Raw genomic sequence first — 22977 nt, 5'->3', positions numbered from 1 at the left:
AAAGAGCCTTTTAACATTAAAGTGGGCAGTGACCTTCTGCTTTCACATCATATGTGTGATCTCCATTTAGAGGGAAGATATACACGTCTCTGTCTCTCAGCATATCTGGATTTTAGGAGAGCTCTGCTGACAGCTGCAGTGATCTAACGGTTTTATCTCTCTTCTCCACTCTGCAGCATGTATACCAAAAAATACCATCCATGTGTGAAGTAAATTCCTTCCCATTCTTACTCTCATGAATGATTTTACAACAGACACACATTTGTTAATCAAAATAAATAATGTTGTGGCATTCTTTTTCAGACTGCAAAAGCAATTTGAAAGACGATAATGACAAATTTACAGTGTTCAGATAAAATTGCATCAATGGTGAAATAAATTGAATGAAGAAATATTCAGCTTATGAATTCAACATTCATTACAAAGCCCGTTCTTGGGTTTAGAATTGCTGTACACAATATTTTTTTATGAGGATGCCACTCCTAAAAAACCATCTTACACTCACATTGTGTCATTCGGTCTTTGTCTCACATAAAGGAATCCTCTTTCTGGAACCTGTCTTCACGCTAAGCAGGACTCATAAACATGCAGGTGTGTATGTGTGGGAAGTGTTGTGTTGTACACTAGCACCCTGATTCTGTTTACTAAAGCCTTGGTGTGAGTTGACAGATGCACACATTCCTAGGTAGTGTGTGAAGTGGACTTGGATATCAATCAGTTGAAATCTCTGTCAGTGAATATGCTGCACAGAACAGCAAGTAAGGAGCCGAAAATCAAAGGTGTGTACAATTTTGTCAAAGTGGAAAAACAGCAAAAAAGTTTTGTGACAGATCACATTATTATTATGGAGCTCTTTGCATGCATAAAATACCTATTTCACCTCGCAGTATGGTACCTCTTTTCACATATGCACTATAGGAAGCTGTGTATAATGGCATACTTACAGTCTCTCAAGCAGTCTTAGGTCTTGAAAGGCTCCTCTCTCGATCACAGTGATTTGGTTGTCCTCAAGATGACTGTGGCGACAGGCAATGAAACAGAAAGAAAATATGTTGTAGTTATTTTTGTAACTTTAAAAATGCAAAAGCAAGACACGCAAATATACTCCGTGGCTCTTTGTGATCACGACAAGGCAGGAAAAGTCCCAAGTGCCGATCTTTACGTCAGTAACTTTACACAGTTTCATTCGGCCTGTCTTCAAAATGATTCAATTTAAATATCAAATTGTGAGGCACTCGTGGAATTGGGAATGTCCATCTCCAGCCAGAAACAGCAGATAAATGTGTTTTTCTGGCCAGTGCAAACAACTCGAGAGACACTTGCACTTTTTAAAAAGCGGTTACATAAACAAGCAATCAGTGCACTGAACACATGAATCTGGCACGAAACAAACATTTTGTGACACAAAGTATTTCACAAATGTTACTACCTACCACTCCAAAAGAAACAATTAACAAACCATCTCTTTCTCATTCTTCTGTTGATATCTTCTCCATTTCGCTTCAGTCATTTCTGCGGTGCTCTCAGTGTAACCCATATCTCCCCTTCATTGCTTTCTCAGTGTTGTCATGTTTTGGGGGCAAACTAAGGTTTTCCAGATGGGATAGAGAAATGGAGAGAAAACATCTCAACTGATATGTGTGTTTATATTTTCTGTCTGAGGATGTTAGGAGTGACATGTCCTGAGAGGAAGACAGGGAGGAAGAAGCTGAAGGGGGGGAAAAAGTGGATGATGTGAGGAAGAAAAGAAAACATTGAAAAGCAAAGGTGGAGAAAAGTGAAAGGAAGATACAAGCCAGATATAAACAGCAAGATGTAGAATGACAAGCTGGATCAAGTGAGAGACAACCAAAGACAAAAGAAGTCATCTCAAAAAGAGTCCTGTCTGGCCTAACATGTGGACTTTGAATTGTTTTGGCACGCCTCTTCTTTCAATATTCTTTCAAACAAAACGTTTACATATCCAGGCATTAATCCATGGCCTGTCATACTGACTCTACACAGAGACACACAGATATGTTGGACTTGGATGAAAGATAACAAGCTCAGACAAACGCGCTCGCACATTCATATATATAAAGTATGTAAACATATAAATAAATAAGTCAGAGCATCTTGAAACACTTTCAAAGAACTGGCGCACCGAGCGATGGTAATTGGCTTATTCTCACAATATTGTTCATTTTGTATAACGAAACATTTTCCAGGAAAAATAACTCTTGATTACAGGGAGCATTTTTTTGCTTTATAAAAATGTTTTTCAAAAAAATCATCAGTAATATTTGCTGTTAACTGAAATAAATAAAAAATAGCTCCAGCTTTTGAGCATTCTGAATCAGTTTCTAAACAGAAACACCCCAAACACATACGATAAGGTATGTGTGGAATCGTTTAACGCAGGTAGGGAGTTATGCACTGGTAGCAAGAATTCCCAAACACACACATAAGCATGTGCACATTTCTGACTCCGGCATCAATCATAATTTACAATCAAGCCAAGATTAATCCAGCATGTTCATTCCAGCATAGCAGCGTTTTTTTTTTGTTCCTGTCCTTATAGAAAAGCATTTCCTGTGTACTCCAGGGAAAGCTAAATCAAGGCATAACTCTGAATAACTATCAAAGTTTATTTGTCCAAATGAGAGATCAACCGCACGCTGATTTATTGAATGAAGTTTAGAAAGGCTGTGGATGTTAAGCCAAACACATGGTGCGGGGAGTCAATGCTGGCATATCGCTCAGATGAGGTATTGTTTTTATATTGGTCTGTATCAAGCATTAGTCATCCACAGAGACATTGGAGAAAGATGGGGGGGAAAGAGAGCAAACAAGAATTGAATTCATGTGTGTGGGGACTGGAGTGTCTAATAACTCTAACTTCAGTCAACGGTTATAAAAAGAACAATGATGTCACGCTACCTTACAGCAAACTGCGAGAACTCGGCCTCTGAAGGAAATAAGGAAATACTTCAGGGGATATTAACTTCACTTATTATTTACACACACAATGGGTGAAACCGCACTGAATTTCCCCGGCCAAGCGTTCAATATCAAGTACAAGTTTTCACCTACATCTAAATTTGTTTGGAATTACTCAATTTCGCCACAATCTGGAAGAAATCTTGCAAAGTGAGGTTGCCAAAGATATTAGGCTAAGTGTTGTTCACGTAGCGTGCATGCAGAGGCAAGCTGTGTTGTGCAAATTTAAAGAATATCCAAACCCCTGAATCAAATTCGATGTTTTCGCATGAACAGAAAACAGCTCGCCGTGTGATCGATTGATTTGGAAGGTTTGAAGCGTCACAAATCAGTCTAATTACGAGACTTTTATTTTACGCACCCCGTGGTCTTTGGTGGTGCAAATGCAAAACCAGATCGCTTAGCTGTTTGGATGTTTTTAAACAGAAGTGAGATTACATGAGGGCAGACAAGTCATTCTGCAGGACAAATTATCAGTAATTACAGCTCAGATGTAAGCAGGGGTATTTAGGAGTTATACTGTTTTTTTCTGTAACCTACCCTGGGAAAAATGTTAGCGGCTTTAAACAAGTTCTCCCATAGGAGGCACATATGGCTGAAATGACTGGACTCTCAGAACTAGGCACTTATGTTTGTCTATGAGAGAGAATGAATGAGATAGAGTTCTGGTATATAACAGCGTTACCTATTAAAGCAAAGATAAGACAATTTTTGGTGACCATGTGTGCTGTAGGATCCAAAATACTAGAATATGTATGTCTCTGAAAGTGCGCTTTCTCCCGACCATCTCCTCTTTCCCAAGCCGTCTCCTCCCAATTTCTTTCAGAGATTTAGAGAAGAGAAATGTCACAGCAGTTTATCACAAGCCACATGAAACGACTTGCTGGCTTGCCACACTCAGCTCACACACATATACACTGCCTTTTTCTGTGGGTCCTTCTCACAGTGTTTCATGCATGCAGAATGCAAACACTTACATTTTTAATTTTTCTGTGTTTTACTTAGAAAACTCAAGCACAGACGAATCCTGACCCAGTGACTGACATGCGTTCCAAACTCCACTTTGGTCCTATATTTAGGAATATGAATAAACAGATGCCAATACAAGCGCAAACACTCACATGTAGCAACTCGTTTCCATTCCTTAGTGGATTTGTACTGGGAGTGTATTTTTATCTGCTGGTTTGGTTAAAACAGAGTGTGGAGGGAAGCTGCATGTAGCCAGCGGTGATTATAGTTATTAAAGTTCTCACATACACACTGATTTTAGCCGCTTATGGAAAAGGAGTGAGGGAGCCCTTGAACTTAATTAGGACAGCTGAGAGAACGTGAGCAGTCAATCTCAACTAAGTGTAGTTATTCAGATATGATAAGCCAGAAAGGTAAAAAATACAATATATACACTTTATACTTTAAAGATTTTCATACGTTTCCCAACAAGGACCTGCTCAGTGTTTGGTAATTGTAATGGTGGCCAGAGTGATTTAGCTCCCTTTTTCCTGCCCCAGAAACAAGATCATTTCTGAACAGATAAAATATCAGAACGGTTGAAATCTCCAGTGATGCACATGAAATTGGTTCAGGCTGCACACCCCTAATGCTCTACAGGCAATCTTGTTTTTAGTCAGTGTGTACATAACAAAAAACTTCTGTTACATATGAGTGAGTATTGTTTTAAGACCAGCAGTATTTCTGAAGCACTTTTTGTGCTTCAGTTTAATAGATATGATTCAAATTCGCCTGTTTGCACATCTCTAAGCAATCATGCTACTGCTTTGAAATTTCAGCTTTGGTTTTCCCAGAATTGCAAAAGTCAGCGTTCCCCAGCATTATTCAGAAAGACTTGAGAGTCTAATTTGAAATCTCTCTTTTTTTCATAGGAACAGTGACTAACTCTTTCAGTATGAGTTGCTTTACTTAGTTTCCCATCGTCGTATCCGTACCAGGTCAACATCTCGCTGTTGTGCTGCTTGTATAGTAAATGGAAGTCGTGCTGCTTGTTGCTGGCATGTCAGCTCACCATTACTCTATTATTTAACCTTGTAAATATCCAGTAATTGCAAAATCCAACTCCTTGGATAGTACACTTGCATGCTCTCTTGTTCTAAATGCCCTCATTAGGATGGGAAACTTTATTTTATAGAGACTTGTTTCCCCCTATAGCCATATACGGGCCCATTAGGTAAATATACCATTTGCTTAATTGCTACAGCATGGAACTTTTTTGTTAATGGGATTCCTTGTAAAGAAACAAATACAAGTCACAATTAGGTATTAAAGAGAGGACAGATTAAAAGACCTGATGGTACTGTATCTGGTAGATTCAACTTAATATTAGCCAACTTAGTACCTAAGAAGGAAAAAGTAAAGTGACTTAATGATGGCAACTATCTGGAAGTGCTGGTTCCTCACATATGAGGAGATAGTCAGCTTCAGAGGATTCTGCTAGAAAAATTTAGGTTAGTTTAAGCAAGCAGCTGCCTGGGTAGAGTATACAGAAGTCAGGATGCATAATTCCCAATGGCCCGCTCTAAGTTCACTAGACAATTACCTGCTCTGTTCTCGCATGGGTGCAATCAGACATTATACAGACTGTGTACAAAGGCACTGTTTAATGTGTAATCAGACATTTGTATTCTCACATACAGCTCAAAGAAGCAACATCAAGAAGATTTCAGCAGGTAACTGCAATCTGAATTATACATTTTCATACATCCTGACTGATTTAAAATAAGTTAAAGTCCTCAAATAAACTGGAGGGAGTGTGAGCAAAGCCTAATGTTTTACTGACTAAAAATTTGATTGAAAAAAGGAAAGAAACTTACAGAATCCTGAGGTTCTTGAGGCCAGAAAAGTCCACTTTAGTGATTCTGGTGATGTTGTTTTTATTCAAATCCCTAGAAAGAGAAAAACAGGATAAAAATGACTTATTCAGTCAAAATTACATTCAGTTGTGAGTATAATGTAACTTTAACACAACTGTGAAAGCAAACAAGCGCCCACCAAGTGGCAGAAGGACAGGGCATGAGAATGCTCCACAGCATATAGGCCCACACACATGCATACAAGTACAAACACAAGCAAACCAAGCACAGAGAAACTTCTGTTCTGATGCACAATTATTTACTGGAAAACAAATTTTTCAATTAAAATTTTTTTTTCTCTTTCCATTGTCACAGTTTAAAAGCTTATCATGTTTCCTGACTGTCATTCAATTAGTTTTAACTACGGGCGCAAAATGTATACATACTGCAATATGAACTGCCTGCCTGAGTGTGTGTGTGTGTGTGTGTGTGTATGTGTGTGTGGTGTGTGTGTGTGTGTGTGTGTGTAGACTGGTTCCCTTTATATGGGTTTGATGTTTATTGAAACGCTGTCGCACTGCAGGAATTAGGGCAAGGAAAAAAAACATACGCACACACAGAAAGAAAGGGCACACACAAACAACACACACACAATGTTCTCTCTTATTTCACACACAGAGCTCCTCCAAAGCTTTCACTCGCTCTCAGAACCATAGACACACACACACACAAACAGAACTAGGTTTTGCCAACGCAGGCAGCGTGTGTGTTTTTCATAATACACCTAAACATTTATAAATCTGATTTAAGACGATATTAGGTTTCAAAAGGCTTCCTCAAGCTGACATAGCAAGGGCCACTAATAAGAGCCATTCCCCAGCTTGTGACAGGGAGGGTTGCTATAGGCCAGACCAGTCCTCCAAAGCGCAAAATGGGGTCCTTGGTCCAACAGGGTGTTCTTGAAAGGGCTCCAGAGTAATGAATAACTACAATATCTCATATGTAGCAGTGGGATGTCACAAAAATGACTGATCCAACCCGGCACGTCAGATGAAGTATAGGAAAGCTGGCTTAAATCATAAGCAACAAGAAATGAGATCCCTGTCACGTACTCGTGTTTACATTCAAAAATATGAAACACTGAAAAGGGTTTGAATGTGAATATTTTATCCAAACAATAGATCAGATGGCAATATCGCACATGATCACACAATGTTTTCACACAACAACTTCAAATATTTTCCGCAGATATTCTTTCTCATAAGTGGCACACAGCAGGAAAATGTCCATTCATACTACTAGAAAAGGGGTTTGTGTGGTTTGGGCAGGGGAGCGTTTCTAATGAAAAGTTAAAAACTCTGCAGAGAATAGTAGAAACTCTCAACTCAGTGGATTTGATTTACAGTGTTTCAGTTCATTCTCACCCCTGCCATCCGCCTCTTTTCCAGACACGCCTTTTTTCCCCACAATAATGTGTTAATAAAACACGTCAACACTTAATGGCATAAAATGAAAGTAGATGTTTAGGTGATGAATGCTTAAGAACATTTAGCACAGAAACAACCAAATTGTTTTACTCAGGTGTTGGTGAAGACCAAAATGTTACTGCGGCAATGCTGTTCATGACTACTGGAACAAAACGACCACCACATGATCAGGAAAACAAGTAATAAACAATAGTTTTGTGGGACGATATAACACTGCATGTTTAAAATAGATTTTAAATCGATCATCGTCTGTCAGATGCTCAGGGGTTTGGAAGCAACCGCTATTTTATTCACAACGTCTCTGGTTTGAGTGCAGCCCACATTTCTAGCTGAAGTTAACTTTTGCTTTCCGACAATAAACTGACATGTTGAGAAATGAGCTTGACATAAACATCCTCTGCTTAGGTATAATACTTTTGCATTAATGTATAGCTTACTAAAGCAATGAACTGAGAAAGACAAAGAAAGCAGAATGAAGTTTCACGGTGATGCCGAGTCTCATCCATCTTAATGTTTCATGTGAGACATTCGAGACACCAGATAACATTTTGACAGTGAGCTGCTTCACTATCCAGACTATAAGCTGCTGGTTCTTGTCACAAGCTTTCCAAGTGTTTGGCTTTGCCAGTTCCTTGAAATGCAAGGCACTGACAATTACTTGATAAGCCTTCTTGGGGTTTGATTTATTAATTTGAACATGAGGAAAGAGTTGATTTGCTTCAGAAATAAACTGTTTTTCTTGTTCATGTTTGTTACTCTACCACACTTATAGTCTGGCTGTACAGAAGGTGAGAGGTTTTCACCCTACCCCTGTGAAGATATTGACTGCGCATCATTGGAAGCGGATGACATAAGTATCTGACAAATGTTTACTGGTTGACAAGTGGGCTGGAATAGAGAAGAGGGTAACAGTGAGGTTCACTGGGAATGGGAGGCTGGCTGATGGACCAACAACAGCACAAGTAAGAGTAGCCTACAGACTGGGTGTACCACATGCTTTTTACACTGCCTCCAGATGGGCATCCCCTGAGTGGAAAGGACAGCGAATGCACTACCACTGCTTGACCATAAATCTGGCTGTACCCTCTGCTATCTCCCCTTATCTTTCAGACAGTAAGATAAGAGCAGCCTAAGTGACAAGTGGCATGGGTTGATGGACCACACTAGCTGCCACTTTCCTGTCACCTGAGAACAGGAAACCGTGACTAAAATTCTCACACGGGTTAATCTTATTCTACTAATGGTTCGGACTGCTGATGGTTGTGTAATGACATGGGAGTAATGTGCTTGACCATTCCTGTCCCTCCCTTTATGATCCATCTCTGATGGCTGATTCCAGCATGTCAAACAGGTGCACTAAACATGTTCTTGTCAGTAAAACTGTTTCTCTTGCATCATCTCAAACTAATTTCTTGAACATGACATTAAGTTGACCGTACACAAATGGACTCCACACTCTTCATGCCATACATTCACCTTGTTGAATGCATGGCATGAAGAGCAAAGGCAGCTCGGAAGGCAAAAAGAGATCCACCACCATAATGAAAAAGCGTACCTAATGAAGTGTTTAGTGGATGTGTAGCTGACCCTTGGTTACAATCTTTCAGTTTTCTATTTACGCTCCATCCTCCTCCTCATCCATCTCAAATCTCTCTTTGATCATTGCTCTCTAATGTCCGTCTGTCAGTCTCTCACAGCCAGCTTTACCCAGCGTTCCCAGCCTTACTCTTCACTTTTCTTCTTCTCAGTAATCTCCCTCTCGTCTCTCCCTGTCTCAATCTTTCACGTCTTATCTTTCACTGTTTCACAGTTGACTAAACACTTTTTCTTCACCTTCATCTGTTTTTCCTCTCCATCCCTAATCTCTCCTCTTTTATCTCAATCTCTCACTGTTTTACACTTGGCTACAATTTTCCTACCCTTATTTTCTTTTCTCTCTCTCTCTAATCTCTCAAACCTTATCTCCATCTTTCTTATGTTCACAGTGGAAACTTCTGCTCTTACTAAGGAGATTGCTTTGCAGTTAAGCAATTATTGAGTATACAGTTCCAGGTACAGCACAATGGCAGAATCCCATCAAACCTCGCTGCCTAAAAACTGTGGAGTCTACACCGCTGCCATGAAAACACACAGACAAGTGGCATGAAATTAAATGAAAATCTTGGATGCACAGCACACTGCTTGGCAGTGATGTCATCGGAAAAAGCTGTCAAAAAAAGCACAGCATTGTTAGGAGGTAAGAAAACCAGTCATACCTAGCATAATATAAATAAACAACAATTCCCTCTTTTATAAAAGAATTCTGTTCATTATAACTAAATGGTGCTACTGGTACACTTCAGAAATAATAAATAAAATGCACTACCCACAGTATTTTTACATGAGTTAGTAAATCTATTCACTTAACTCCTTGGAATAAGTAAATGTGCGCACAGAGAACTCATTACGAGCAAAGCAAAGACAGCTGATGAGGCTGCCATTCTCATGCACCTGGTCTGTTAAAGCTTAGGTGTACAGCCCACCTGGCAGTAAAGCTTAACTTAGCATCAAATGTTACCTGACCAGCATTCAGACTACTAATGAAATACGTTAGCACAAAAGCCCTAACCGTTGTTTCCATTACAGGCAGAAGTAAGCCGTGCAAGCATGTGTGTGTTTGCGACTAGGGGATAAGACAAGAATGCAAACAGCAGGTGTCCGGGGAATTAATATCCCATTCAACAAAGACATGCACACACAGGCAGAGGCAGCCCCCACCACATCTCACTCTAGACCACTGAGAAGTGAACTTTGCAGTCTGGCTGCCTTAGAGTGACACACGGGGTTGACTTTACGGTGACAAATGCGTAGTGTGTGTGAGGTGGAGGTGGCAGCAGGACTGATTTGCCTTCAGGACAATATTATTGGTTGGCTACACCATTGGCAAGAGAGAGAACTTTTAGAAAGGAATGTTAAACGATAAATATCAAAAATACTAATAAATGAAAAACACGCCACTGTGGTAAAAGATTATCAGAGTTCAGTGTTGAGCTTAAATGTTTTGACATGTCTGCTTGTTGGCTAATTAGCTGTGCTTCTTTTTCTCACCTTGACCCTGTATCTCTGTCTGTCTGGTTTTTGTTTTCTTGAACTCTGTCCTCTTTTTCCCCTCTATCAGGGACAATAGGGAATAAAGATAAAGCACTGAAGTTTCCTCTCTCTGTTTTATCAGTCTCGGACACTGTGACATTTCCTCTTTCCCCTTTTTTCCTCTCCCTTCATTCTTTCACTCACTTTCATTCTTTGTTGACCTCTATCCCACACCTCATTTCCAAATGCATTCACTTCCTGTGCTAATCTCATGTTATTTTCCAAAAGCTCTTGTGCCGCTTCACTTTCTCATTCCTCCATTTTTACTCTCCGTCCTTCTCACTCATAGATAGATGTGCTCAATTTCATTCTCTAAATCTACCACTTACACAAGGAATCCTAATTGCTCTCTTCCTTTTCCTCTAAGCTCTGTGCTCGCCAGGTGTCATGCTGCTTTGAAATTGGCTCTGCTATAGCTGAAATCCATCCACTGCAAATGTTTAGATATTACATTTGGCCAATGCAAACTGAGGCAGCTTTAAGTGCTCTCTTCTGCTCTCACTTTTAAGGAGCACATCTATGTAGCAAGTGAAACGTACACCAAATAAAGGGGGAAGATTAATTGGCCTATGCAGACTTTACTAGCAGCCTTTGTGGAACTGTGAAAACAGTAGTGAAAAATAAATTCAGTGGTAGCATATGAGGAAAAACTTTAGATGTCATAAATACATTTAGACCAAAAATAAGGTATAATCTTTGCCTATAATAGGAAACTGGATCAACACACATAGACTGGTGCATGTGCCAGTAGGGAGAAGCATGGGCAAATTAAACACATCAAATACAGTCAAGAGTATATCATTAACAAGAATGAGAAAGAGACTTAGCCCAACAGTAATCAAGAGAGTAGGGATCATGGCAAATGTATTTGTATAGCGCTTTACTAGTCCCTAAGGACCCCAAAGCGCTTTACACATCCAGTCAGCCACCCATTCACACACTGGTGATGGCAGCTACATTGTAGCCACAGCCACCCTGGGGCACACTGACCGAGGCGAGGCTGTCGGACACTGGCGCCACCGGGCCCTCTGACCACCACCAGTAGGCCACGGGTGTCCTTGGGTCTCGCCCAAGGACACAACGACCGAGACTGTCGGAGCCGGGGCTCGAACCGGCAACCTTCCAATTACAAGATGAACTGTCAACTCCTGAGCCACGATCGCCCCATATCATGTAATATCTTAGATAATAAAGGAAAAAAATCAACTATCATGCAGCAGCTAATTGGAGCACCTACAAAAAATGGTCCAGGTCTTCAATATGCTTGGCAAAATGATAGATGCTTATGTGCTGTTTAACTGTTTCATTTATGCAGTGTGCTCACTATGACAAATTCCTCTTTAAGTTGTTACATGCACAACATAGAGTCAGTAACACAATTGAGAGATGTAGCCATGGCAAGCTTTCAAAAGGAAAACCTGATCAACACCAGCCTACACTTGGAGTCTGTATATTACCTACAACAGTTTGCAAAAAACTCAGTTTTGGAAATCTTGGGGAGTTTGTGGAACATTTGGTCTCCTGTGCAACCCTTTACTGCTGTTTTGAATCTTTGTCATAGTGATGATAATAGGCAATAAACTGTCTCCTGTTACAAAGCTGCTCTCTGGGATATACAGCAATCATCACTCAAGAGTTTTCTGTGCAGTCACATATTCTTTATTCTCATATACACACAATTAAAAAGAAAAAAAAGTAAGTAATGAGTGCAAACGCAAGCTACAGTACCTTTGAGAGCGCTGAGATCAGGTTCTTTTTAAATTACACAAGGCAGGTTATTTAAAGGCTGTGCTTTCAGGAAAACAGAGAAATAAAAAGAGTCAATATGTCAGCATGAGCGTTGTTTCATATCTGTCAGCAAAAGTGCTGAAGCCTAATTTATCTGTTTAAAAACGCTGAAAATTTAAAAAAATTAAAAGAAAAATTACAGAGCAGGCTAATTAGTATTTCATTCCTTTACTTTCTAAAATTCTGGCTCTGCTTTGAAAGCTTTTTTTTAACTTATGATCAAGTGCCTGTACTGTACATCTGTAAGTGTATCTCATTGGTTCGCTCCATTTGTCCTTGGTACAAATGGAGCGAACCATTTTGTACTTGGGACAAGTACAAAATGGTTCGCTCATGATGAATGATTAAGGCATTCCATCTGCCTTAATCATTCATCTCTATATATATTTCACATCTTTTCTATGTGTCTCTTTGTTAAATCTGTAACTACAGTCGTTGCATCAAGTGTTTGTTGTTTGGTTGTCCAAGAAATCAAAGGTTTGTCTGCTACAATAGGTTTCCTGCAGCTAGAGCAAGACATCACTATAGCCCCTTTTCCATTAGAACCTACTCGGATCGAGTCGACACGGTTCGCCAAGGTTTTCAGGGTTTTCCATTAGGTCATAGTACCTGGTACTTTTTTAGTACCTGCTCGCTTAGGGTTCCAAACGATCCGAGCAGGTACTAAAATGTGACGTCATCTGACTGCATTCCACCGATTGGCTGGTCAGTGGCGTCACTCGATGATTCATGAGCGCATCTCATTCACGAAAATTAAAACCGCCATTTTTAAAAAACCAGGGAACGAGGGAAATGGCTACAAAAACAAAGCCATGTTCCCTGATGAAAAGCCAGAGACCGAGCAGCAGGTAGATTCTTTCTTCCACATCCACCTTTCTTGTTGGGTATTAATTCGGATGCGTTGTGATGAGGACAATCACAAATGTAAGTCGAGTCGTGGCCATCCGTGACGAGTCGATCTGAGTAGGTACTAATGGAAAAGGGGCTTATTAGACTCTGCTGGCTGTGTATACTTCTCAGAGGTATGGGGAAATTTTGCTAGCAGTTTTAAGTTATGCCTGCTAACCCATATTTGGGTAATCCTTCTCTGTACAAATAAATACGCTTGTTTTAGAGCTGTCCAATCTGCTGGATTCTAGATAATGAAAGACGAGCACCAGAAAAGAGAACAAAGGTACAAACAAGGGCAGAGAGACCGGAGATAAAAGTCAGTTAAATATTTCCTTTACTGAAGGACACTCGCTTTCACTCCATAAAGGGGAATCCTGTCTGAATGATGCAAAATACATCTCCCTCCTATCTAATCTGTGCTTTCAATTTTGGGTTTTTCTTTTTTAACACTGCTTCATTCTGATTTAGCTTTATTGGATTTGTTTTCCCCCTTAAAGTCATCTTCATCTCTTACACCACATTTCTCTCCTATTTATGTCTCAGTCCTTTAAATTGTTTGTTATGCAGCTTTCACATTTAATACCCCAGACTGATTAGATTTTGTTGAAATCTGAGAGAGTAATGCATCTCCTTGTGTGTTCCATCATCAGTTGGTTTGTTTTCTGTCAGTCCCAATTTATTTCCCCTTCCTTCATAGTCTATATTCTATCTTAATACTGATCCACCTCGAGAAATTTCATAGTTTGGTGTCGCTGTTAACCACACAGGCTTGACCACATTAGGGAGACGCCTGAAAGCATCCCTTTCTTTTAGAGTCACAAGCCAAAGGGGCTGTAAACCAGCCCTGTATTTGGTTAGCTCTTTTCTTTGCAAGAGTTTATAGGGTTGCATTGCTTTTGTCTCGATTTACTACTGCTGTACTGTAAGTGAATGGGCTGGGGTGCGGGTGGAGGGGTAATTTGGCTGCGGAGAGGCCACTTGACAAGAACAAGCCCTGCTGCTTCCTCAATGGGGCCCAGGTCAGAAAAAAATGAGAATGAGTGAACAAGAGGATAAGAAAATGAGATTAGGGTGAATGAGAGATTGAAAGAGGACATGAATGACAGAGACAGAGACACAGAAACACTGATGCATGCATGCACAGTGCAGTGACCTGTTTCTCCATAAGCTTCCAGACTCCATAAATAGTCTATCTGAGCAGTGGCCTGCAAACTGAACACTGTGGTGGAAGTCACTCTATTACTCTGCCACATACCCACAAATAACTACATAAAAATGTATATACACAGGTGTAGTGAAGGAGTACAAACAGAAACTCACACTGAGAAAATAAAGTCCGTGCAGAAGGGAAATAATATGTTGCTTTGGTGACAGTGGCCTAACAAAACAGTGGCATAGCTTGTTAACATCAAACAACTCCAAGCTCACTGCATAGACACACACACACACAAATCTATACTAGTGTTATAGTATGACACACACTCTGAAGTCCTCCAAGTTGAGGACTTCTCATTCAGCAGAAAGTCACAGAAGGTCATTCGTGACTCTGGGTTGTTTCTATGTGACACAAATTCTCTCTCATTATATGTCAAAGTTTCCATCTAACCAGTTTCATGTTATTTCTGGTGAATGCATGAGAGTGAACTGTGTGAGCTTGTGCCTGCCTAATGATGAGTGTGCACTGTATGTGTGGGACTTTCACGCTAGATTTTTATGTGCTTCATGAATATGCATTTCATTTAAATTATGTACCTTTTCATGCCTGCGTGTTCTCTTGCACTAAGTTTTTGAGGACCCGTTTTGGGACCTTAACACCGAGGACATTTCGGCTGCTCCTTCCTATGCATCAAATAGCTGTTTGAAGATTAAAAGAAAATCACATGTAGCCTATTTTTTCAGTCACCATCAAATCAGGATTCTTCTGTAATCGTACCAGAAGTTAATTACTGAGGTCACCTAAGACATTAGTAGCGCGAAAAGAAGAAGAAAATACAAGCTGTCAATTAATCACACAGGTGTTAAAGCAACCCCCAGGTTAACAAAACTTGCTTTCAAGTGGAAATGAAAGCAAACTGTGAAATAAACACCCACGCTGTTCACATCCATCACAGTTAACAGACCTTTTCTGGTCCAGCTTGGTTAAGAAGGATTTTCAGGCATGTTCTCTTCCATTTTATACTCCAAATGAAATGTGTTAGTTATTGATGGCTTGTCCGGGGGTAGGTAATTAATTTCCCCAAAGGGTCACATGAGAAACTGGGACTGTTTCAACAAGTGGAACTCAAGTCTGCTTAATATTAATTTTATCTCTTTATAAGCTTCTTGGCTCTGTCCTTCATATCAGTACCAGTTTCTCACGTGAAAGAAAATGGACTGACCACCCCTGAGTCATTATAGAGGCTTTTTTATGCTCCCAGGAAACAATGTTCATCCGTCTCAGCTTTGGCATAATTTGATACAATATGTAATGTGCTGAGAATAGACCAAAAAAAGAAAAACCAACGCACATTTCAACAATAAGGCTTTAGGATTAACTTTGTGTTCAAAACTGGATTTTCTAGTATTGATGATTAAGGTTAGAGTAAGAGCCTACTGTATATAGTAAGAGCCCTCACAAGTGCAGTACACTCCGGTACGTGCACCTCCATGTGTTTAGTTTGTTCGTTACATTTGAATATGTCTGTATGTTTTAATGTAGCATCCGGCTTGATCCATTTCCCAGAAGGGCAGTGCCCACTATCAACGCCAGCTGGCTCCCTCTTTGACAAGCTTAAAGTAATTATATAGAAAGGTCATGTGCCCGCATGCTGGAGAAACTTGAGGAAAAGAATATCACCCACTGACCTAGAAATGGAGCCTAAATGTTGGTTAGCCTCACTTGTGCCATTTGGCATACCATAACTGAATCAAACATAGTTAGAAGGGCACAAAGTGATTACCACAAGATGGCCATGGATGATAGGCGTGACATTAAGAGGCTGTTGGAAAACAGCAAGCTCACTGTGGTTTTTACTTCTGAGTTTAGCTCTGTCTGCTATTGCAATAACACTCGGCTGCTCTTCAGACAAATTACATCATCATCATACCCACGATAACAGTAAAGAACGGTCTCCACTTAACGATGGCTTTTGTTCAACAGTTACCAAAGGCTGTGTTCATTCATATGCAGAAATATTGCACAAACATCATAATTAGTTTCCTGGTTCCCATAAAACAAAGCAGTACAACTAAAGATTCATGGAACACATCAAAACTGTTGGAACACATTTTGAACTTAACATTATCAGACTCTTTGGGTGGGGCTAGCAGCTGTATACAAAACACTGTTATTTGCAATGATGTCAGATAAATATTCAAGACAGAGCCAAAAGTAGCTGGGAAGTCTACACCACAGTACTTTAGTCATTGCAGATTGATCCAATCAAATTATTCCAAATTTAGGGAACTAGAACTATGTCAGCACAAATTAGCTGGTCTGCTCCATGCGCAGGATAGAACCAAAGTATTCAGAGATCTCGCACACACACACAAAATTCCAGCCCCACCATGAAATGCCATTTCATAGCCGAGGGTGTGGTGGTTAGAGCGTCCACTGGCCAATCAACACTAAGCTTTGATAAGAGCCAGAAGCAGCGGCTAAAGTGTGTGTGTCCACACAAACACACGCAGCAGCAGCAGCAGGAATCCTACTGTTATGCGCTCTGTGGTACAGTAGGCTGGCACGTTGGGGGGAAATGGGGGTTGTGAAAACTCTATTGGAGAGATGCTGCTGGCAAACTGATGGTGTGTGTGAGTGCGTGTGTCGGAGGGGGAGGTGGAGGTCAGAAAAAAAGTGGTAGAACTGAGGAGTGAAGCAAAGGAAAAGTAGAGAAGAAAAGAAGTTGGGCAGAAAGAGCGAGAGATGTAGGAGAAAAAACAACGGTGGGATAAAGATAAAAAGCTTGGAGGGGAAGGGAAATTAAAGAGCAGAAGGGGAGAAAGAACTAGCTGAGAAGAGAGAAAGCACAGAAGGTGTTGCCTGTACAAATCTTGCCAAAATGTACTGGTGGTGTTAGCGAGGGAACAGAAAACTAGACTGTTAAACTCAAATTTAGCTTGTGCAAAGCTGGCTGAGGAAACTTGCTGCCAGTCAACTACAAACACAGTGCATGTATGAGGATGCAATCATGCACACATGCACATTGTGACAAAATTAAAACATGCAAAGCTTGCACAAACACATGCAGAAAAAAAACAAACTGCAGCTCGAGCGATTGGAAGCTCCCTTTGGAGTTTACGGCATTTGATTCTCCCACATTTTCACAGCAGTTGAGGCAACAGTTTGGAATTTGAATCTCAGGGGGAAAAAAGTGTTTGTGCTTTTTTGTATGCGTGTCTATGCAGACCCTGTAGGGCAGGTGTGAACCGAACCCGAGAGAGAAAAGCCGTTCTTATGTTTCAATTCACTTTACCCAACCTCGTTAAGCCTGTTAAGCCACCCCCAAAAACCCTCCACTCAAATTAGATGCAAATGAGGCCTCAAGTGGCTTTCCAAGTAGAACATTACGGAATTGACTGGCCCGAGGTAATCTTTGAGGCTGGCAGCATGTGAGTGTGTCTGTTAAGTGAACAGTTGGGGCCACCACAGTTTTTCTCTCGTTAACCTTTCCAAATGTTTACAATAGTGAGGAAGACCGGGCTTTTAAAGAGATTGATTCTGTGGTTATGACAGGTGGACTGCGGCGCTTGCTTACTCGTTTTCACATGTAGCAGAAAGAAACTAGATTCAAACTATTGCACTGTGTGTAATAAAAAGGCTAAGTGGGGGCATATTGTGAAAGCTACATGAGTGTTACAGTGCTTTCATGCTTTACAGTGCATCTTGACTGATTCTCTTCACTCCAGGCATCCACCGTTCCTCAGGAAATTTACCACTGTGAAATGTTTCAGTGTTATATAATGTGACAGTATATCATGAAATCCTCTTAACTCCATGTGTCACGTACTTCTGCTTTACTCTGCTGTGAATTTCTACATTTGGTTTCATAAAACTTCAAGCAATCGTTCTAAATTACTTTGATTCGATACATGTGTCTATAGAGGGTGCGGCAATGTAGAAGTTGAAAAACATTTTCCCGGAAAGATAAGGTGAAAGCCTCGCCTTAACTAAATGCTACATGTTTTGCGGCCTTGATGCATGTTCTAGTGTTGTGAGGTAACAGATACACATTATATTTTCTAATATTTCAGCGAGAGAGAGAGACAAGAAAAGTTTTAAATCAGAAAAAAGATGGAGGATTTCAGTGCTACAATATTTAAAGCAATGTTGAAACCATGGGCGTAATTTCCAGGGGGGTTGTGTTATCTTTACTCATTTCAGTTATTACCAGCAAAATAGTCGCACGTTTAAATTTGGACGTTGGAAATTTACCCAGATTTATTTATTTATTTAGACAGAGATCTTGAACTATATTCTACACCAGCGGTCCCCAACGGACCGGTTTATGCTCGACAATATTTTCATGGACCGGCCTTTAAGGTGTCGCGGATAAATACAACAAAATAAAACTAGTACCGGTACAAAAAAGAAGATTTATTCATAACACACGTGAAAAGACCCAGGAAAACCGAGTTAACGATAAAAACGATAACAAAATAACGCTGAAAACCGATAAAAACCCTGAAAACTATACATTTCACACCTGAGCCTCAACTCTCGCGGCCCGGTACCAAACGACTCACGGACCGGTACCGGTCCGAGGCCCGGGGGTTGGGGACCGCTGATTCTACTCTAGGATGATGTGAGTTGATTTAAATCTATATGGTCCATTTCATTTTAAAATGATCAGTTAAACTATTTTAAGCATGAACAATTCATAAAGTTCTTTTTTTTAACCCAAATCCTAAGGACTTTTATCCCTAATTGTGACTTTTCACTTCACTTCAAGTTTATTGCCAGTTTTTGCCACCATGAAAAAGTCTGTTATACCATAATGTCAAGCCACAATGACGAGTGTGTTAGTATACCATAGAAAAAGCCCGGAAAGTCTTGAAATATGGACGAAAAAATAAAAACTTATAGTCTTAAAGAATCTCTGCCAATGGAAATCATCACCTTACGCTTTTGCAATCTGTAAATGTGTCAGTGGTGAAGTGTGGAAGTATTCGATTATAGTTGAGAAACTTTTTGAAATTTACAACTTTTACTTAGAAGTTAACAACTTTTTTGTTACAAGAATCTGTTGTCCACATGAACTTTATCACAACTGTCAAAATCAAATCCCTGCTTAGGGCAATGATGCTCGTCTCTCTTAAAACAAAGTGTCTGTTGTAACCTTTAGGACTAGAATCTCATCCATTTTAATGTTTCCCAACTCAGACTCCCTAAAATATATCTGCAGAGGGAGAACGAGATGAAGGTAGAAAAAGAGGGAGGAAAAGAGCAACTCTTGGCCAAAGTCACATCTGAAACACTGACCTGGATAAATCAGAGAAATATAAACACAGAGTTTCTGGACTGAAAAGGGAGGGAGGGGGCGCTGCTACCCCAAATATTCCACCCTGGGGACCCCAGGGAGACGCAGAAGACCCCGTTATCCCACCTCCCCATCACAACCTGCTCTAATTATTTATTTTTCTTGGGTCTAAATGTCTTCGGGGGATTACTGTGCAAAAGCCAACAGGTCCTAGGAGGTCACAACAGCCCTGTTGAATAGCAGAGGTATGGGGGTTCATTGTTAACACTCATACATACACACACAAGAAAAGCAATCACACCAGCCAGTGCAAACACGCAGGCACACAAACATATGAAACAGCTCAGCCAAGCAAAAATCCACACACACATGCTAATCACATGTTCATATCCACCAGTACCCCCCACATCCACACACACACACTCACACATATTCACAAACATGACCCCCCACTTTCCTCAGCAGCCTACTGATTGTGTTTGTTGTCTCAGGTTAGGTCTGTTGTTGATCCCCTGCAGGGCTTTTGGCTGCTCTGTTGTCATGCATAATCACTTCCATACCTTAACAGCAAAGGTGTGTGTTTGTGAGTGCATGTGTGTGGCTGCGCTGATGTATACGTGTCAAGATCAGGCTGGAGGTGGCAGCAGCGCCTGTCAGAGTTCTGTCCCTGCCTAAGGAATGAATATGATTTTAAACTGTCACCCAGGCTAAGAATAAAGAAAGAAAGAACCTGTAGTTCTTTAAGTGAAAAACACTGAGGATCTAGTTCAGTTTTACTCATATTCTACAAAACTTTAGAAAGTCTTACCCAGGCATGTGAAAGAATACAATTTAAAGTGATTTAAGGCGATTTTCTCACATTCTTTTGACCTGTTTAAAATTTCAGAAGCTTTCTCTAAAAACATAGTTGGTGACTGTTTTCTTAACCACCTCTGTTCATTGGGGGTCGCAGGTGATTTTAGGGCACTTTTGTGTGTGCAATATATTCAGCTAGAATAAAAAAGCAGTATTTTAAACTAAAGGTATTGCAGCTTTTCACAGTAAGACGTACTCTTTGAGTAATATGCTGACAGGATTTTTGATAGCAGTAGTTTCCTTACGATTTTTAAAAGCCACATAAAGCCAGTCATCGTCTAAAAGAAAAAGCTTTATCCACTTTTATATAAAAGTTATGTCCCAACTTTATATAGCCTGAGTAGTAATCATGGCAACAACATAAAAAGTACCAGAAATAGTACCAGAGTTTTACATACAGGACGGGGGTTTATAAGATAATATAAAAACATGAATTTAATAAACTAAATGGGATGTTGATGCACATGGATGCTATTACAGTAGCCTGCTGTATGAAATAAGTACCGTTATGTGCAAGTGATGAAAGTTTAACAATGCACGACTAAGTTTTCGAGATGTTTTTTAAAAATGTATTCAAAATATTTTGCTCGGAAAAATATGCGAAAACGTGCAGTTTTCCTACAGAGCATGTTAAGTTTAAAATGCACTATCCACAATTCAGGAGCATGGGAGTAATGCAAAGGGAGAAAAGGTGAATAATAAGGTCAGAGTGCCCTCTATGATGAACTTTGGTTAAATTGATGCAATTACAGATAAGTTGAAATAAAACAACTGCTCTTACAGGCGCTCGGCATTCCTCGGTATTCCTTTGGGCACCGTCTTCAAACCCAGACCCTGGCAGTCCACATGAGATCCGGAGCAGCTACACTTGTGTGGGCATCCATTCACCGATGTAGCGCACACCAGCAGAGCGAAAGCTAGAGCCCAAACCCGGCAGAGCGCGGCGCGCTTCCCCGGCGTGGTCGGAGGCATTATAGCAATCCACCGAAATTACTTCCAACAGACGTTAATTGAAAATCCGCGGGGGGTGAAGGAGACACCGTGGAAGTGCGGATCCTGTGTAAGTTGAAGACAGGACGTTTTTTCTGTGGCAGAATTTTTGGAAAAAAGAAAGAAAAACGCAAGCCGAAATCAAATTATGTTCGCTGTTGCACGAATTCAGAAAACTTCTCTCCAGAGACCCGGTAACTACGAGTCTACTTAAAACATCCCTTTGCCAGTGACGGAGAAGACAATAACAACGTAGATATGACACGCTAGACAAAAACTTTAAATATCTATTCGTGCGTCACTCAGCTCAATGCGTAAAAGTTTCCCCAAATGTTCTCCATTCCCAAACTCTCCGAGAACTTATGAGCCTAGCTTCTAAACCTTCCAAGGTGAGAATATTCAGCTGGGGTGTAACCTCCTTCCAAGGAACATCCCTCCGCTGCCAGGGAGTAAAAAGTGAGAGTAGTAAAGGAGTTATAATCACACACATACAAAAAAAAAAGTTGAAAGCGCAGTGGCGCAACACAGACTGGTTCGCCTGGCGATTGTGAGAGCGAGAGAGGCAAACAGATTTGTATTTAGGTTCCCCCCAAAATCCTCCTTCCCTCTCCCTCCCTCCCTCTCTCTCTTTCTGTTGATGTCAGGAGAGTCGGGGAGCTCTACAAACTTTGATTCGTCCTTTATCTTCCCCAAGTCTGTAAACCAAACTCGAGTAAAACTCTATCCACGGAAGCAGCGTACTCATTTGAGCTGATTTCTCAGCAGCTCTTCTTTTATTTGTTTAGCCCATTTATCAACGTAATGAACTTGCTATCATGTTTTGGTTTTGAGGCGCGTCTTTTTTCAGCCATATTTATCATGCATCATCCTGCGGGAGTCTGTGTTGTGTGTCAACTTCATTGATAGATGCTTTAACAAGTAGCATATGACAAAAATGCTGGATGACAGCTCAGTCATAGTTGATCACATTTAATCAAGCTGAACTTATCTGTTATGGTGTTGGAAAATCCACACAGTGTACAATGACTGTGGGGGTGAAACGAGGCTTGTTGTGACAGGTGATACATGTATACATATATGATCAGCTCAGTATAAATAAGTATGGATTTAAGGTGAGTTAAACTTATATTCTTAGTGGCCACAGGCAAAAGTTAAAGCTCTTGCTAATAGTCCAACTACTCTTCATCACTACACAGACTTGCACACAGCTCTTGGTGCAGATAGCAGGACTAAGGCTAAAAAGAGTTTTCAGAGCAGATAAAGTATGAAGACTTGCAGAGTGTTGCAGTAGTGCTGCTGCCCTCTATTGGTAGAAGGAAATAAAGGTGGATTATCATCAATTGCAGTTATAAAATAATTTCATTTCTAATTGAATCAGTGTTGTCTAAATTAATCCAGTGCATTCCTCCAAATCTCAAAAAATCTGATGGGCTTTTTCTCAGCAGTGTCTCAGTCTTTAATTAACAGTGGGGAGTTCATAAATATTGTAATACTTGGGTCTCAAACTGAGCAATTCAATATTTCATTCTTGGTCTCACTCTAATTAAAACATCAGTTTTCCTGCCAGTGGGAGAAAAAGGGAGACTTGTGACTAGTTTA

The 22977-nt window shown here is 40.4% G+C and overlaps 1 protein-coding gene across 1 annotated transcript in view; it reads right to left on the bottom strand.

Moving 5' to 3' along the window:
• slit3 (slit homolog 3 (Drosophila)) overlaps nt 1-21953 on the bottom strand; it is a 232959-nt gene extending 211006 nt beyond the window's left edge. Inside the window, exons 1-3 of the mRNA XM_005919453.3 lie at nt 21170-21953; nt 5805-5876; nt 945-1016 (exon numbers count right to left, since the gene is read on the bottom strand). Coding sequence (XP_005919515.1) covers nt 945-1016; nt 5805-5876; nt 21170-21360 — 335 coding nt within the window. The 5' untranslated portion in view covers nt 21361-21953. The remainder of the gene's footprint in view (nt 1-944; nt 1017-5804; nt 5877-21169) is intronic.
• Between the last annotated feature and the right edge of the window lie 1024 nt (nt 21954-22977).

Source organism: Haplochromis burtoni, unplaced genomic scaffold, assembly GCF_018398535.1.
Source record: "Haplochromis burtoni strain Fernald_Lab_line unplaced genomic scaffold, NCSU_Asbu1 Contig_33, whole genome shotgun sequence".
NCBI classification, from domain to species: Eukaryota; Metazoa; Chordata; class Actinopteri; order Cichliformes; family Cichlidae; genus Haplochromis; species Haplochromis burtoni.
Note: the sequence above shows the minus strand (reverse complement) of the source record. Positions and strands in the feature narration are given on the sequence as shown.